Raw genomic sequence first — 19649 nt, forward strand, 5'->3', positions numbered from 1 at the left:
AGGAACCATTTGCAGAGACTGACACGGGTAGTCACAAACAACGCTCAGGCACTGAAGGAAGGGGCCGGGCACTTCTTATAGTCCAGGGTGATCTGGGAGCAATCAGCTCAATCTCACACGTGTGGGCTCTGGAACTTTAGCGCTGGACTGAGCTCGCGCGCACACCCTAGTGGTCCTTGTGGTCACTGCGGGACAGGACAGCTGCATGTCCTGGCATCTCTAGACAGAAGGGCGTCAGCAAGTTGAGAAGAGTTTGTGGTCTGCGACCGCGGATGTTACAGACTATAAGAAGGGCCCTGCCGCTTTGCTCATTGCCTGAGCGTTGTTAGTTTATTTCATGTCAATCTTGCCAATCACTGAGAGACTTAGTCAATATTTGTGGTGAAAAATATTGACTAAGTCTCTGTGATCCCATTGCGCAAGCGCGCTTTACTTGTTCACTTTTATTTTCTAAGAGCCTAGACATGCGCACAGATTCCCCTATAAATGTCAAAACCTGCTAAGTCCAGCTAGCAGTTATATACGCATGCGCGAAAAGATAGTCGGGTTATCCTTATAATTTGACTATGTCCAGCCGTGATTTTGGTGCCCATGCGCATCCAGCGCACCTCAATTGGCCATACATACTCTCCCCATATTGGCTAATACAGATGCCAATCATGTAGTATGGAGGCTTACCTCTGTGTAAGCTCAGACATGCGCACTACCGCTAAAGATGTCAAAAAGTGACTAAGACCAGCCGGGTTTGATATGCGCATGCCCCGCTAATAGAGAAAAACCTCTTAAGAAACTGACTAAGTCTAGCGATGAATTTAGTGCCCATGCGCACTTGGCGCATTTCAATTGGGCCACACAAGCGATCCCCACATTGGCTAATTCACATGTCAATCTGGAATTTTGGAGGCTCGTCTTCTGAATAGAGCCCCTATTGGTTCTGATACAGGTGAATCCTGTACGATGTAAATCAAAGTCTTTAAACGGAGGGACAATATGCACGCGCGGTTACTAGCCCCGTTTTGATCCCCTGAGGACGCTGTGTTGACAGCGAAACATGTCGGGGGGGCTATACCTATTGTTTTAAACAGCCTGGCTTTACTAGCATTCCTAGCACGCACTTTACTCGGCATCTAATATAGCCCGGCAGTCTGCAGCTGCTGCTCTGACACCCTGCAATTTGAACACTTCATACTCTGTCTGGCAATACATGCAGATAGAGAAAAAATAGATCGTGTGCAAAAGCAACATTGGCTACAATTTTTAATAGTTCGTGTTTATTCTTTTGTCCCTATGGACATCTTTAAATGAAATAATAAAAGTTACTTTTTAATAATATCAGTTAGCAGTTGGGAAATTGGTCTTCAGTGTGCCCCAGGCACATTTGCTTCTTTTTGTATTCACTATAGACCTGCCAACTACTAGGGTCCTTTCAGTATCTACGATTCTGAATACACATCACGTCCTGGCTGGAGGTAATGTATATTCATTGTCAGGACACTGCAGTAACGTTAGTGTTCGTGGCTGCACATAGCGATATAGCTATATCACTATGTGCTGTGTAAATGAATGGAGAGAAGTGTATGACGCTAATTGGTCAGCTCCTCTGTACAACGCCCACTTGGCCAAAAAGTAAAACACGCCCAGTTGTCCATTAAGAAACGAATTAGCATAAAGCTAAAATATGTCATAACTCCGTCAAAAATGATCGTTTTTCTAAATAAACAATGCTGTAATCTACATTACAGCTCCGATCACATCATGCACAAGATAGGGCACTTATAATGTGGTGACAGAGCCTCTTTAAACTGAGCTCTTTGTGTTTCCACCATCTACTAACCTACCTAAACCGGATGTCTCCATCTCAGTGTGTGGTACTACCATAACTACCATGAAGCATGCCCACTGTGTTTGGGTTCTGTTGCACTCAGATCTTTCCAATAACCTAAGACTAACATACTCCATAATCTGAAGCTCCCTCTAAGACGTTTTTCATACTGCACCAGTTATCTGGAATGCGCTAGTCCAGGCAATCAGATTAATTCCCAACATCCACCGTTTTAAGCGTGCCCTGAAAACACATCTTATTAGACAGGCCTATAACATTCCCTAATCGGATTCCTTTCATTTGCTCCTATTACATTTGTCATCAGAGCTTGACACCTTCATTCAGCAATATTCCTTGCACCCTAATGCACTTCATGTCTGTCATACACAGATACTGGCAGGTGACCAGGTCATGCAGCTTTATGTGTGCTACCCTATTTTATAAAAAAAAAAAAATGATAATCTATGAGGAAATAGGGTGACACAAAATGTAACCTCTTGCATGCAAGGCCCTCACTCCTCTTTGAATTGTTTATCCACCACTATCAAAGGCCATATCTTATCTGTACATGTACCCTCTGAATTGTGAAGTGCTGTGAAATATGTTGGCGCTATATAAATAAATATTTTTATTATTAGAATCCTTTTTAAAGTCTTCTTAATTGCATTCCAGGGTGCTGTTTAGAATTTGATGGGTCATTGGATGTTGCAGCTAAACCATACAAGGTTGACCCAGTTGTCAATATCTGTCATTTCTTACTCAGGTAAATTCTCCAACTTTTTGTTTTTATAAATTGTGTATGTTTTATCCTATTTGGATGTTTGCATATTTCAAACACATATCCACAAATCCAGAAATACTTCAGGCATTAAAATCTGATGTTTTACTTTTAAGTATGATAAAAACATGAATTGCACAACCCAAAGATATTGTACATCCAAAACCAATATACAGTTAGACAAGTTTATTGTTATTTGAGCTGTCTATCATATCATTTTGGAGTTTAAATTAAATAATGGCGTAAAATGCAGACTTTGAGCTAGAGTATCTACATCCAAATTGCGTGAACTGTGTAGAAATAATCACTTCCTACCTAGTCCCCAAGTTAAGCAGACAAATTTTAATAATCATAAATTCAATGGTCATTTTTAATACTTGGTTATAAATCCTTTTCCATCAATGACTGCCTGAAGTCTGGAAGCCATTGAGGTTGGATAAGGTACAAATAGATGAACACTGTTATAACGTGGGCTAAGTTAGAGGGTGATGGTCATGTGTCTGCTGTAGATTCTCTTTAACATTATTCGGATAGGGAAAGTTCAGTGTGGTTATGATATCAGAAGAAGTGCACATGTGAGGAATGGGATTCACATGGAATGAAAAATCTATTCCACCATGTCTCGTTTGAATTGTGCTCTAAACTATTAAAGGGGTTTTTCTTTTTGACAGTTAAGAACTAGTAGCAGCAGCAAATTTTCTGAAATGAAAAACAAAAATAGTTCTTGCCTTTTAAATCCCTCGCCTCTCCAGTGCCAACGCTCCAATGGTCCACCGCCAGTATTTGTTTACTTTCCAAGAAACAATGACATGCCATAACACCAGCCTTAGCGGTGGCATCGCTCCTGTGACACTCACAGCAGACCTCCGGTGCTGGAGTATCAGAGGATTTAACACTTTAATACTGATGGTATTTTAAACCTTAACGACCAAGCAATTTTTTCGTTTTTACATAGTCGCATTCAAAGAGCTATACGTTTTTTTATTTTTCCGTCGACATAGCTGTATAAGGACTTGTTTTATGCGGGACAAGTTGTATTTTTTAATGGCACCATTTTGGGGTACATATAATTTCTTTTTTTTTTTAATCAGATAGTTTTATAAAATTTTAAAAATCCAAAGCAGATCATAGACACATTACATTCAACTCCCACCCCCTTCCCCATTCCAGACATAGTTGTTCATTACATATACTTTATTTTACTTTCCCAATAAACTCCGCTTTAGAAGGCGATATAGGTTGTATCCAATGGAACGCAATTAGTCCCACCGCCTTTTTACCCTGTCATCATAATGTTAGTTATTCAACATAAACTAAAATACAAATCTTAGGGTCAGGGGTGTAACTAGGAAAGACGGGGCCCCATAGCAAACTCTTGACTGGGCCCCCCAGGTGCCACGTGCAGCCCCCTTATAGATAGTGCCCCCTGTAGATTGTGCCATACAGCCCCCCTGTAGACAGTGCTATACAGGCCCGCCTGTACACAGTGTCACAACCGACTTGTGGATAGCGCCCCCCACATCCCCCTTGTAGATGGTGCCATACAGCCCCCCTGTAGATATCGCCACACACAACCACTGTAGATTGCGCCACATATAGCCACCTGTAGATCGTGCCGCAGCCCTCCCCTTCTAAATAGTGCCATACAGCCCCCTACTAGGTAGGGCTACACAGCACCCCCTTAGTAGGGCCACACAGCTCCCCCATGTGTATAATGCCACACAGCTCCCCTTTGTGTATAGTGCCACACACACCCCCTTGTATATAGTGCCACACAGCCCCCCAGTAGTACAAGGCAATGGCGCATCCGAGAAAGTTGTATCAGCCAGGGGGATGTCAATCAAACATGGAAAGGTGGGTTTGGAGGCAGGACTATGTGACTCTTCAGGATAGCGGCACCACCCGATGACCCTTTAATGAGTAATTAGCATGTAGTGTGTGCCGTTTTAAAAGTTGATTTTAAAGATTTTGCTGCATCTGAAAAAACCATACATTTGGAAATATTGACAGATCATGTATTAACGCCTGGTGGCAATTCAAGGGGTTAAAACTACCAGACAGGTTCCCATGAAATATACAATGAATTAAAAACAATTCCATCTGCCCTGCAATTTTGTTATTATAAATATATCCTATATAATTACAGCTCCAGAACCAAGCTCATACATATATACAGTAGCACAACCAAGCTCAGTACATAAATACAGCACTAGAACCAAGCTCTGACATATATACAGTACCACAACCAAGCTCATACATACATACATACATACATACATACACATATATGTGTGTGTGTGTGTGTGTGTGTGTGTGTGTGTGTGTGTGTGTGTGTGTGTGTGTGTGTGTGTGGCACGAGAGCCAAGCTCAGTACATATATACAGCACCAGAATCAACCTCAGTAAATAAATACAGCACTAGCACCAAGCTCAGTACATATATACAATACCAGAAGCAAGTCAGTAATTATATATAATATTTTAGAACCAAGATCAGTACATAAATACAGCCACACAACCAAGCTCAGTACATAAATACAGCACCAAAACCAAGCTCAGTACATATATACATCCCCAGAACCAAGCTCAGTACATATATAAAGCACCAGAACCAAGCTCAATGCATGACTACAGCCCCAGAACCAAGCTCAGTACATATATACAGTACCAGAACCAAGCTCAGTACATATACAACACCAGAAAAAATACAGCTCAATCTAGTGCAACCCCTGCCATATGGGTTTGTACGGCGTAAAACTACAGATCCCAGCATGGCCCAAACAATGGTAAGGATATGCTGGGAGATGCTGTTTCACAAAAAAAAAATCATACCACCCATCATCTCGCTGCAGATCATACAGTGACTACAGTACTGATTAGAGGCTACTTTAGGCTACATATGCTACTTTTTATTCAAGGTTTCAGTATAATTTTTTTGGGAGTTTGGAAAAGCCCCTTCATCAAATACACATGATGGAGATTATTTTCAAAACCGTGGCATAAGGAAAGAGCATAGCAACTGATCAAATTTCAGATCTAATTTCTTGAGAACTTTTTGAAAACCAAAGAAGTAATCTGAATGGTTGTTATGGGCAGCTGTTCCACTTTTCCTTTGTACCAGTTTTGATAAATCTCCTATGTTTCTATATATTTTTGATGAACAGGCTAAATATTATGTTGGAAATATCAACAAGCTGTTTGTGTCTTGTGTAGCGACACTAATTGTTTTCCTTTTTATTCAGTTATGACTGGTTCAGAGATACCTGGGATAGCTTTTTACTTCCACATCTTGATTTATCAGAGTTATATTCAATTAACCTACTGTTTCCACTGGGATCTTTATTCCTCTTCATGTTTGGAACTGGAATAGCATACTGGAGTGGAATGTTGTTCAAGTCAACAATCGGAATATTATCAAGAATGTGGAACAATTTGAAAAGGTTAGATATATGTTTGCTTTATGTTATTTAACCCCTTCCCCCTGCAGCCATTTTTTGGATTTTCATTTTTGCTTTTTCCTCCCCACATTAAATTTTTCTGTCGATTATAGCCGTTTGAGGTCTCGTTTTTTGCAGGACAAGTTATAGATTTTCACTGTATCATTTATTGTACCATATAATGTACTCGGAAACTGGAAAAAATTATTTGTGGGGTGGATTGGGAAACAAACAGATTACTCCAGTTTTTTGTGTCTTGTTTTTACGGCATTCACTGTGCGGTAATTACTACATGTTAACTTTATTCTGTGAGTTATGATTACAGTGATACCAAATTTGTATATATATTTTTTATGCTTCACTACTTTTACAAACAAAAAACGAATTGTTAAAAATAAAATGTTGTTTTGTGTCACCATATTGTGAGAGCCATTACTTTTTTATTTTTCTGTTGATAGAGAGGTGTGAGGTCTTATTATTTTGCGGGGTAAGCTGAAGTTTCTATGGGTACTGTTGAATACATTACAGCAGCATAAAAATGCTGTCAAATATTTCCTCTAGACCAAAATACGACCCCCCCTACAAAAAGGGGGACGACAACAAACATAATAATTATATAGAAAAATATAAATATCAGCTATTTGCTGTGTCAGAGTGTGAGTCCATCAGGAATAGCCATCTAGACCATTTTATAGAAGCTTGTTGAAAATCTAGTATTCTGCTATCTGCTAAGTACACCTCATAGGTATAGCACCGATTCACTTTGGCAATTACCATCTGAATAGTCATATATTTCCCTCCTTTCTAATTTAAAGCTATTAATGATCTTCCTGCAATTAGGATCCATCTACACTCTGGAGGGATATTTTCAGAAGATATATTTAAAATCCCCAACTCAGGTGATGGAGATATAACTTGCCTACAAATTTGAGATATAAGATTGAAAACCTCTTTCGAGAAATTTACACTTTTGGGGCAATCCCACCACATATGTTTTCAATTTGCTTTTACTTTGCATTTTATCCAGCACATGCCCAAATAATTTAGATACATTTTTTTTTGTTTCAACTGTGACAAATGCCACCTTGGTTGTGTCTTTTTTGTAGCTTCTATATGATTAATACAGAGAGAGAGTATTTGTTTCATTGTTTTATTGCTTGATGCTAAGTTCTCAATGGATAGCTATTATTACACTAATTTTTCCAGCTCAGCATATAGGTGGACTCTGGAATTGATATCTCTATAAAAAAAACAAAATACCTCCTTTAATTTTCTGACCCGAGTGAAGGTATCCTCTATTCCCATGAAGCGTGCAGCCTGTTGGACCTATTTTCCCAGACCCCTTTAAAAAGGTGTTAAAGGAACAGTGTCACCACAATTTTTTTTTTTATATGTTAAAGATGTTAGTGCTTTATTAAAAACGTTTGGATTAATTTGTGTGTTTGTTTGTTACTTTTTCTTATTTTTACACTTTTTCTTCCCTATGGGGCTGCCATTTTTTTTTCCATTTCTGTATGTGTCGATTAACGACACATACAGACATGGAATACGGCAGCTCCAGTCCCATAGGGACTGCGAACGGGGCCCGTTCCATCCACTAACATGTACGCCGCTGTGTGGGAACGGCGCATGCGCCGTCCGGCGCCATTTTTCTGTGGACCGGAAGTCGCGGCCGGACAGTAAGATTACTACTTCCGGTCGCGGCTTCCGGACTTGTGCACATGGAGCAGCTGCAGCAGACGGAGCGGACGGACCGGAGGGAGCGGTGGCGACTGGAGCAGGTAAGGGATTTCTATGTATGTTTGTGTTTCAGTGTGTGTTTACTACTGTATGTAAACCTTCTACACTGTGTGTTAGCTCAAAAAATGGCGACACACAGTGTAGGAGGTTAGACCGTTCAAACCCCTCGTTTCTCCCGGCACTAGCCAGGATAAAGGAGGGGGGATGCTGAGAGCTCACTAGAGCGAGGGCTTTTTACCCAATTTTGCAGCATAAAGCAATGTGGTTGCTTTACCACATGCAATGCTGCAATTTTGGGAATGGCTCCATCTAGTGACCAGCAATGGGAAATATTATAAATTAGAATCCAATTGAATCCAATTTATAATATTTCCTGACTCGTGAAAAAAAATAAAAATTAGAACAATGTTTAATCACCTATACACTAATTGTTTAACTAAAAAAAACAAAACTTGTTTTGCTGGCAACACATTCCCTTTAAGTCTCTGATTATAAAAGGACTGTGAGTTTGTTAGGTTATATGCTTTCAATTCCACAAATGTCTTAAGTCTACTTCCCTCATATGCAGAAAATTTAAATCAGATAGAGCTTCCTTTAAGTGGTTCAATTGAATGTCACTCAGTTAGATATTTAAAGGGAATGTGTTGCCAGCAAAACATGTATTTTTTTTTTTAGTTAAACATTTAGTGTGTAGGTGATTAAACATTGTTCAAATTTTTTTTATTTTTTTCACGAGTCAGGAAATATTATAAATTAGATTCTAATTTATAATATTTCCCAGTGCTGGTCACTGAACGGTCTAACCTCCTACACTGTGTGTCGCCATTTTTTGAGCTAACACACAGTGTAGTAGGTTTACATACAGTAGTAAACACACACGAACATACATAGAAATCTCTTACCTGCTCCTGCCGCCGCGGCTCCCTCCGGCCCGTCCGCTCCGTCTGCTGCCGCTGGTCCAAGTGCACAAGTCCGGAAGCCGCGACCGGAAGTAGTAATCTTACTGTCCGGCCGTGACTTCCGGTCCACAGGAAAATGGCACCGGACGGCGCGCATTTCAAATTGGACTGTGTGGGAGCGGCGCATGCGCCGTTCCCACACAGACGGCGTACACAGAAGTGGATGGGACGGGCCCCGTTCGCAGTCCCTATGGGACTGTGGCTGCCGTATTCCATGTCTGTATGTGTCGTTAATCGACACATACAGAAATGGAAAAAAAATGGCAGCCCCCATAGGGAAGAAAAAGTGAAAAAATAGAAAAAAGTAACACACAAACACACAAATAAATAAAAACGTTTTTAATAAAACACTAACATAAAACTGACATGAAAAAAAAAAATTGGTGACACTGTTCCTTTAAGCCCATCTCTTTTAGTGCATACTTATTCCAAATTTTTAAAGCTGTCTTAGTTGTTTCTAGACCAGTCTCAATCTTATTAGTTTTATCCATCCAGTGGTATAATAGCATCCCTTTAAGTGAGATTTTTTTCAGCTGCATCCATTCAATCTGAACCCATGGTTCATCAGTATATCTAAGCCAATCGAATTTTAGTGGTTCCAGTAATGCCGCTATTTGATAAGCCTATATATCTGGTACCCCCATACCTCCTCTATTCATTTGGCTAAACATAACGCGATTCAAAATTCTCACCCGTTTATATCCCTAAATAAATTTGAGGAGTTGTGAATTTAGTTCTATAGTTAAAGGTTTAGAAAACAATATCGGAATACATCTAAATGCATTTAGTATTAGGGGTGGATATATTCATCCTAATTATATTAGCTCTTGCTGCCCATGAGAAGCCAACTCCCTTATATTTAGTTAATTCCTCTAAAATCTTATTTTTTGGCTTGGTTATGTTATGTTTTATAGTAGCTTTCACTGAGTATGAAATGAAAATGCCCAAGTAAATAAATCTCTTATCTGACCATAAAGAATTATATTTATTTTTCAGACAATTTTTAAGCTCACCTGGGCAATTTATTCCTAAAACTTGGCATTTGTTCTCATTTAATTTATAGTAGGAAACGTGCAGAAATTAATGTATAGCTTCCCTTAGTTCTCTAAAAGAGCCTTCAAGGTCTGCGCAAGTTAGAATAATATCATCTTTATAGAGACCCACTTTAAACTCTGATGTTCCACTATTAATCCCATGTATCTCCACATTTTGTCTTCTTGTTTGAGCACGAGGCTCAAGTATAAGGTTAAAAATCAACAGGGAAAGGGGTCATTCCTGTCTTATTCTGTTTGAGATCTTGAATTCTTTGGCCATAAATCCTGAATTAGATACTGTGATAAACCAGTCTTTGGGGAATGCAATATTCTTAATTTTCACGTTGTTAATCAATCTCCCATGCCAGCTATAAAAGGGAGAGGTGTCATTAGTTATGTTTTAAAGCCCATGCATCAGGTAAATCTCCCTGACTGGGGGATATAATCAGGATGTACATAATCAAATTAGTTTGCATGTCAACACAAGGACCAACTTTGTCTCTGTGGGGCTCCCATGACACCTGGGTGCTAATATAATCAATACTTTGGAAGCCAGACAGCGAGACTCCAGTACCCACATGTCTACAGAAATGGCTGTATGGGACAAAATAAATATAATCCTTCAAAGCCCCCCTGTAATAATTCATCTTGTATATAACCCAGCTAGGTGTATATGATCCAGGAACTCAGACGCTCCTTGGGTATCAAGCACGGGGATTCTCAGGCATGAGAAGCCCCAGAACAGAATGTTGGTTACAATTATTAATATTCCATTGTCATGTTTGGTATACCAAGGTTGGTAAATATATGCTTGTCAGACATAGTATCTCGCTATGAGATTCATATAAGGAGTTATGACCAATTTAGAATTGTGTCCGGCAACTTTCCCTGTTTTGCATGTAATTGGCCATCCTCCTTCCACCTGACCAGGAGGAGGGGTGAGGGGTCTTGTCTGGACCCTTTATAGTGGCATACCAAGAAATACACAGTGCCAGACCACAGGAGATGCGACCACATTGCTGCTCTGTCAAGCTGTTCTCCTCAGTGGGATCTCTAACCTATCAAATACGTGAGAGGTCTGTTATTCTTTGCATTATTCCTTTTATTTTGTAATTGTTTTGCTTATATGTATGTCATTTTATTAAATCATTTTTGTAACCTTTTTGTAAGCACTGTACTTTCGTATATTAAACTTTAAAATTAATACGTTTGTTCCTTGCTTCTCTAAACCTACCCTCAACTTCGAAGAGGAAAAGCATAACCTGTTGAATGCTATTTAAATTCAGTGTGTGCCTGTGTGAACGTGTGCGTTACTAGGAGTAGGCTCTTGTCGGCCTAATACGGCAAGTGGTGGCAGCGTTTTGTGTGGATGGGTGAACTGGTTTTGGGGTGCGCTTTAAAGAGGCTCTATCACCACATTATAAGTGCCCTATCTCCTACATAAGGAGATCGGCGCTATAATGTAGGTGACAGCAGTGCTTTTTATTTTAAAAGAAAACGATCTGTTTTCACCACTTTATTAGCGATTTTAGATTTATGCTAATGAGTTGCTTAATACCCAAGTGTGCGTGTTTTTACTTCAGACCAAGTGGGCGTTGTACAGAGGAGTGTATGACGCTGACCAATCAGCGTCATGCACTCCTCTCCATTCATTTAGTCAGCGCATAGGGATCCTTTTAGATCGCTATGTGCTGTCTTATACTAACACATTAACGATACTGAAGTGAATAGACATTCCACGGGATGTCTATTCACAATCTCTGCACTTCGTTACTGTTTCTGTGGTAGTTACAGCAGAGCAAAGCGTAATATCGTCGTAACCTGTCATCTACAGCGTAATCTTTCGAAATTACGCTTGCTCTGCTGTAACTACCACAGAAACAGTAACGAAGTGCAGAGATTGTGAATAGACATCCCGTGGAATGCCTATTCACTGTCTAAACACTTCAGTATTGTTAATGTGTTAGTATAAGCCAGCAAATAGTGATCTAAAAGGATCCCTATGCGCTGACTAAATGAATGGAGAGGAGTGCATGACGCTGATTGGTCAGCGTCATACACTCCTCTGTACAACGCCCACTTGGTCTGAAGTAAAACCACGCCCACTTGGGCATTAAGCAACTCATTAGCATAAATCTAAAATCGCTAATAAAGTGGTGAAAACAGATCGTTTTTTTAAATGAAAAGCACTGCTGTCACCTACATTATAGCGCCGATCTCCTTATGTAGGAGATAGGGCACTTATAATGTGGTGACAGAACCTCTTTAACTCATTGTTAGCCTGTTGTGATAGGTGTGTGCAATAGTGAGAGTGAACAAGCGGAGTTCCCCTTTACAGTAGCATCCAAGTCACGTGTGCCGGGAGTGGTGTTCGTGACAGAGTGGTGACAGCGGTGGGATAGTTTTATTTTTTATTAGAGCATTAAGTGCATGGATTAAGTAATTAATCTTTGCACTTAAGGACTGGCAGAATCCTTGCGAGGAGCACACCGGTTTACAAGGACAAACTCGGTGCTTATTTATTATTTATTAATTAAGACATACTTGCATAGGCTATGTTCACACGGAGTATTTTGCCGAGTTTTTTGACGCGGAAACCGCGTCGCAAAACTCGGCAAAAACGGGCCAAGAACGCCTCCCATTGATTTCAATGGGAGGCGTCGGCGTCTTTTTCCCGCGAGCAGTAAAACTGCCTCGCGGGAAAAAGAAGCGACATGCCCTATCTTCGGGCGCTTCCGCCTCTGAGCTCCCATTGACTTCAATGGGAGGCAGGAGAAAGCGTATTTCTCGCTGTTTTATGCCCGCGGCGCTCAATGGCCGCGGGCGAAAAACGGCGCGAAAATCGGCGTGCAGGGAGAGGAATATCTGCCTCAAAGTTCCAAACGGAATTTTGAGGCAGATATTCCTCCCCCAAAATACTCCGTGTGAACATAGCCATACAGTTCCCCTCCCTTCTTATTTTTCTTTTCTATTTTTATTTGGCAAGTAACTGCTAAGATGGCAGCTACTTACAAGAAGCAAGACAAAGCAGTTTTGATCAGCCTTTGTGAGCAGAGAGGTCTGGATGGGACTGACAAAACAAAAGAAATGCTGATCCGGGCTTTGGTAGAGGATAATGCCAAGCACCAACGCCGTGTGGTACCTGAGCCAGGGACCTATACAGCACATGGGGATCAAGCGATGGATATGGCTCCGGAACTGGCTGACCCAGAGAGTACCAGCAGCAGCAGTTTTCGGAGTGGAATGGACTCTTGTGTACCACTTTTTCTTCAACAGATGAATGAGTGTGACCCCCAAATTCGTATACAAGAACGCCAAGCAGAGCTAGAGTTTGCAGAGAGTCAGGCAGATCGAGAGCCAGGCAAAGCGAGAGCACCACCTGGAGTTAGCACGACGCCAATTGCGGACTTCTACACCACAGAACCAAAAGTCCAGGGATACAACAACCACATTTAAAGAGAAGGTGTCGCGAATTTTTTTTTTTTATATAAATTTGCTTTTAGTATGTTAGTAAAATAAATTTTATTTATTTGTGTTTTTGTGTTTTACTTTTTTCTTACTTTTACTTCACTATGGAGGCTGCCATTTTTTTTTCATCTCTGTATGTGTCGATTAACGACACATACAGAGATGGAATACGGCACATACATCCTTATAGAGAATGTGTACGGGAGCCGTTCCATTCACTATAGTGTACGCCGTCTGTGTGGGAACGGCGCATGCGCTGCTCCCACACAGTCCAAAAGGAAGGTTTCCGGCAGAGCGTCATCCGGCGCCATTTTCATGTGGACCGGAAGCCACAGCCGGACAGTAAGATGACTAATTCCGGTCGTGGCTTCCAGACATATGTTCCAGGCAGCGAAGACGGGAGGAGTAGGATCGGAGGCAGCAGCGGCGGCAGGAGCGGTTAAGTTATATTTGTGTATGTGATGTGTGTATTATGTTCGTGTTATACTGTCTGATTACCACTGTATCTAATCCTCCTACACTGTGTGCCGCCATTTTCTGAGCAAATGCGCAGTGTACTAGGATTAGAAGATTCAACCACCTCCTCCTGGCACTAGCCAGTATAAGGAAGGGTGGATTGTGTGAGCTCACTAGAGCGTGTCTGTCTACACCAAATTTGCAGCATAAAGCAATGAGGTTGCTTTACCACATTGCAATGCTGCAATTTTGAGAATTGCTCCCTCTAGTAACCAGCACATGGAGATGTTATAAATTAGAATCTAATTTATAATATTTCCTGACTTGTGAAAAAATTAAAACAATGTTTAATCACTTAAATACTAACTGTTTGAGGGGCGTGGCTTGGACATGGCGCTGACCAGACGTGCTGCTTGAGAGCTCCGTTCCTGCACTTCCCTAACCCGATCATAAGCACATTAATAAGCATTATTTTATCACCCTGATGGTCAGGAAATCCAAGGCCTCCACGGGGACTCCTTACTGTACACGGCAGATGTCTTCAGCCAGCTCCATCCAGAGATTTCTGACGGACGCTGCAGCTGGAACATCATCTAAGATGGCGCCGTTGGAGGGGAGGCGAGATGGCGCCGGGACTTTGCTTCCAGAGGGGCTATCATCTGCGGCCGGCGCTGCTACATCAGGTACCGCTAGTACCTTCCCCTCGATATCGGGCTCTCAGGGGCAGTTTCCCTCCCTGCTGGATGGGATTGCGCCGTGCTCTTCTGGGGCTGAGATGGCGCTGCCCGCGCGGGACTGCTCGCCACGTGGTGCCTGTCATGGCGGCCGGGTTTCTCCCTTATCCTCCCCTCATGTGCTGGGGCCTGCAATGTCGCCTTCTACCTCTCCCAGAGATATGGCTGTTCATCCCTCCTCTCATATATGTGGTTCTGCTGTCCTAGGGGATGATTTACATGGCCTGAGAAGACCGTTATCAGCATTGCCCACTAAACAGGACATGGAACGTTATGTAAACCGTCTTGAGACGACGTATTAATCAGAGATACAATCTCTTACTACCAATTTATCTCAATTGTCCGATCAAGTACAGCGGATGGAAAGCGATGTTTCCGGTATTACACAGCAACAAGTTTCTCATGCCGACCGATTGGATCAACACTCTCATAAGATTCACGCATTATTTAACCTTGCTGAGGATCATGAGAATCGGAATCGCCGTAATAATATTCGGCTTCGGGGCATCCCTGAAGATATCTCTCCGGGTCAACTCATTCTTGCTCTACAGTCTCTGTTTAATTCATTACTCGGGCGCCCTGCTACTGATCCTCTGGAGCTGGATAGAGCTCACAGGACTCTAGGCCCGCGTAACCCGGATCCTGATAGGCCTAGAGATGTGCTATGCCGTGTCCATTTCTTTTCTCTTAAGGAGCAGATTATGAGGAAGGCACGGGATAAAGGCAAGGTTTTATTACAGGGAGTCAAGATCCAGCTGCTGTCTGATTTGTCCAGGATGACTCTGGACAAGCGCCGAGTGCTACGTCCTTTGCTGGATGTCTTGAGAGAACATGAGATCTCCTATTCCTGGGGTCACCCCTTTCAGTTGCAGGTTCGCAGGGACGGGGCACTGCTGAGTGTTAGTGACCCGGGGGATATTCCGGATTTCTGCGCTGCTCTCCGTTTGCCTAGAGTCTCTCTCCCTGATTGGCCTTATGTTCCCATCCAGCCGCAGCGTCCACGTTCACGCAGGCAAGGTCGTTCTCCTGCTTCTCCTATGAGGCGTCATGATGGTCGTCATGCGGAGCCGATGTGATGCCCTTTTAATGTCTCCTAATTGCAGCCTGCTGTCGGAGCCTAATTACAATGGTTATTGTGTTCATCAGCTGTGGCAATTATATTCGGAGTTTCATGTGGTCATTGCTGTGTGGGTCTGCATTATGTTTTAGGGGATTGCTGTTGGAGACCTGGTGGCTAATGTTGTCGGTTGATTGCTGTTAATACGCCACAATCGTGAATGTTTATTTTTATTATTTTTCTTTATTGCTAACCTGTGTGTACATTTATGCTGACAATGAATTTATTCAGGGGTGTTCTCTGCTGGGGTTTCTTTAGGGCCCTACTAACAATGTATATTCTTATTTAATTATTTTTAGGTATCACACTAAGTGCCTTGGTTTTCCTTTCTATTCTGTTATATCGTTATTTGCTATATAAAAATTGCTGGGTTGGGGGGTGCGGGGCGCTGGCTAGACCTTGTCCTGACACTTCTCCTCTTAGGGTCTCACTGGTTATATCCGGTGTATATTGGATTGTTTCTCCTTGATTAGATCAAGGAGTGGGTGCTTGTTTCACCCGCTTGTTTGTCCTTGTTGTCGTGTCTCCCTTCCTTGTCTGTCTTGTCCTTCTCTTCATTGTGGTAGCACATTTCTTGACTTGCTAGACCTACGTGCTTTGGAGATGGCACAGTTGAAAGTCTGTACCTTTAATGCTAATGGGCTTAATGTCCCGGAAAAACGCTCGCAGATATTGTACAACATGCACAAAGAGCGTGTAAATATTCTGTTTTTACAGGAGACTCATTTTCAGGTGGGCCACACTCCACAGTGTACAAATCGTTATTATCCAGTCTGGTTCCACAGTGCCAACCCGGAATCCAAGTCCAAGGGCGCTAGTATATGTATTCACAAATCACTCTCTCATAAACTGGTAGACGTCCTGGTTGACCCGGGTGGCCGGTATGTGTTTCTTAAACTGTCCATTCGGAATAAGCTGTTCACCTTGGCTAATGTGTACCTCCCCAATCAGGATCAGGCGCGAGTCTGCTGCGGGTATTTGTGGAAATTGGAGGAGTTCATGGAGGGAGTTTTGATTGTGGGCGGTGATTTTAACCTGACGTTCGATTCCAGGCTTGACACCTCCTCGGGCAGGTCTGCGGTTCCGAAGTCCCACTTGGGAACCTTGAAAACGGTGATGCATTCCATGCAATTGATTGACGTGTGGAGGATTCTGCATCCTCAGGTAAGAGAATATACTTACTTCTCCCCGCTACACAATATGTACAGTAGGCTGGACGCCATAGGGCCCTATGGTTTGGTCGGATCATGCCCCTGTATTTCTGACACTCACGTTTCCTAGTTCGGTACCCAATTTCCAATATTGGAAACGTAACGATAATTTATTGCGTGACTCAGTGTGTGTGTCAGCCCTTAAGGACTCGCTAACCGTTTTTTTGAGGTACATACACATGACACCACCCCATTACCATTACAGTGGGAGGCGCTAAAGTGTGTAGTAAGGGGAGTCCTGATCCAACATGGGGCTCGTTTGAAGTGGGAAAAATGGGTAGCCATTGCGCGGCTCCTTGCTCAGATACGGGACCTTGAATCCCGTCATAAGCGTGTGCTTTACTCACAGATATTTGCGGAACTTACTACAGCGAGAGAATCCTTGCTTTCTCTGATAGACCAGTCACACGCTCGATTCAGGGACCGGATGCGAAAACATTCGTACGAATTTGCAGACAAATGTGGCAGGTCTCTGGCACGGATACTACATCCTCGCACCCAGGCGTCGTATATCCCTAAAATTACTTCTCTCTCGGGCGGTGAGGTTCATGATCCGGTGGGCATCACTGATTGCTTCAGACAGTATTACTCGGCATTATATAATCTTAAAGGCCATTTTCAGGATATGCAGGCGGATGCGTTGCGGGATAAAATAGACCGGTATGTGCACGACACTGCATTGCCGTCATTGGGGGACGGGGAGGCCTTGGGACTTGAGGAAGATTTTTGGGAAACGGAAGTGGAGCGCGCTATTGGAGACTCCCCCTTGGGCAAAAGTCCGGGACCCGATGGGTTTAATAATAAATTCTACAAGACATTTAAGGATCAATTGGCTCCATTCTTGACGAAAGTTTTTAATTCTGTGTCTTCCTCGTGTCCCTTTGCACCTCAGTCCCTTGAGGCTCATATTACCCTTTTACCAAAACCGGGCAAGGATCCAACGTCGTGCGCAAATTTCCGACCAATATCATTGATAAATGTAGACGTTTAGATTTTTGCGAAGTTGCTGGCCTCTCGACTCTCGCCTCTCTTACACGATCTGGTCACAGATGACCAGGTGGGGTTTGTGCGTGGTAGGGAAGCGCGGGACAACACTAACAAGACCCTCCTTTTAACATCATACTGCCAATCCCATAAGATACCGATGTGTTTACTCTCGGTCGATGCTGAAAAAGCCTTTGACAGGGTACATTGGGTGTTTCTCCGCAGTGTCCTGACACAGGTTGGCCTTAGCGCCACTATGGTGGATAGGATTATGGCATTATATCATGGGCCTACGGCCCGGGTTCGAAGGAAGGAATGGGTGACGGAGGTGAACGGAATTATGAGGATGGAGGAGTTGATGTCTGCTGATGAGGGTAAAGCTGAGCTCTTTGTCCGCACTTGGGCAGTGTGGTCTGGATTCCGGGGTGGTAATGATCTACCTCTCTGGCTGGATGGCCTCTTTTGAACACCTATATAAGCCTACCTTTTGCGTGCTAGGTCTGTATGTGTTTCCCCTTGTTGTCTTGTGTCTGTGTTAGTCTGACGTATAATGTGCACTTGTATGCGATAATTTTTATCCAACTGTGGGGACTGGCTTCCCTAAATAATGCACTATCTTTGCTGCACTTAGGGTATTGTTATTCTCATTGCATTCTTATTTAGTTTTTGCTTACTGATTAGGAGGTTACCTCCTACTGTTGTTTCTATGTCTTTGTGTATTTTATGCGATATTGAAGTGGTTATATTGCACTGCGTGTGAATTTTGCACATTTATAAAACTATGTGTATGCTGTTATGTTTTGTATATTTTCAAAATAAAAATCTTTAATAAAGAAAAAATATAAATACTAACTGTTTAACTGAAAAAAAAAAAAATTCTAGCGACACATTCCCTTTAAACATCGTCTGGAGCACTTTCCTGTTATGGAAAAGGATGGGGACCTAGACACTTTCCTAAGAGGATTTGAAAAGACTTGCAGACAGTACCAGTTACCCAGTGAGCGATGGGCCAGGTACCTAACCACAGGGTTAAGAGGCAAAGCCTTGGAAGTGTTTGCAGCTCTTCCCCTAGACCAGGATGGGGATTATGATGCCATTAAAAAAGCTTTGATGCGGAAATATAACCTCACCCCAGAGGTGTATCGCAAAAGATTCCGGACTTTACAACGTGGATCTAACGACAGCTACTCTGATGTGGTAGATGGTCTGAGAAACAACCTCCAGCAGTGGATCCGAGGGTTTTCCATCACTACCTTTGAGGGCCTGGAGGATCCGATTATTAAAGATCAATTTTTGCACATTTGTCCTGTGGAAGTGCGACAGTTTAGATTGGACCGGGAGCCCAAGGATGCAGCCCAGGCAGCGCACATCGTGGATTCCTATGTTGCCAACCGGGAACCAGCAGTGCGGAAACCTTCTTTTGCCAAATGGAAAGGGGGTAAGCCAACTACAAACACATTTTCTGTTCCCAACCAACCCTTAGGGGGTCCTGGCCCTGTTCCCCCCTCAAGGCCTGCATTTGATTCCCGCAGGTGTTTTGTGTGTAACAAATTGGGCCACCTCAGCACTACCTGCCCTGAGAAAAAGAAGAATGCCCCGTGCCCAAGCCACCTGGTTCCTCTCCAGCTGTTTTGTGTGTGTGTAGGATTGAGGGGAAACACAGTGACAATCTACAGTCGGTTACTGTGGGCAATACCGTCACTGTGGGGCTGAGAGACACCGGCCCTGAGATGACTCTGGACCGTCCCGAACGTGTGTCTTCGGAGGACATTCCTGGAAAGACCCTGACTTTCACAGGGATTGGGAGAGCCAAACCCGCTTTGCCCATGGGTGTACCTTGATTGGGGTGCATGGAGGGTGTTAAAAGAAGTGGGAGTGTCTGAAAAATATTCCAACGAATGTCTTATTAG

At 42.7% G+C, this 19649-nt stretch overlaps 1 protein-coding gene across 4 annotated transcripts in view; it reads left to right on the forward strand.

Moving 5' to 3' along the window:
- PGAP1 (post-GPI attachment to proteins inositol deacylase 1) overlaps positions 1–19649 on the forward strand; it is a 734955-nt gene that overhangs the window by 588376 nt on the left and 126930 nt on the right. For all 4 annotated transcript variants that reach the window (XM_075830035.1, XM_075830037.1, XM_075830034.1 and 1 more), the window contains 2 exons: positions 2495–2585; positions 5842–6039. In XM_075830035.1, the coding sequence (XP_075686150.1) occupies positions 2495–2585; positions 5842–6039 (289 nt within the window). The remainder of the gene's footprint in view (positions 1–2494; positions 2586–5841; positions 6040–19649) is intronic.

The sequence above is a fragment of the Rhinoderma darwinii genome, chromosome 6 (genome assembly GCF_050947455.1).
Source record: "Rhinoderma darwinii isolate aRhiDar2 chromosome 6, aRhiDar2.hap1, whole genome shotgun sequence".
Taxonomy (NCBI): domain Eukaryota; kingdom Metazoa; phylum Chordata; class Amphibia; order Anura; family Rhinodermatidae; genus Rhinoderma; species Rhinoderma darwinii.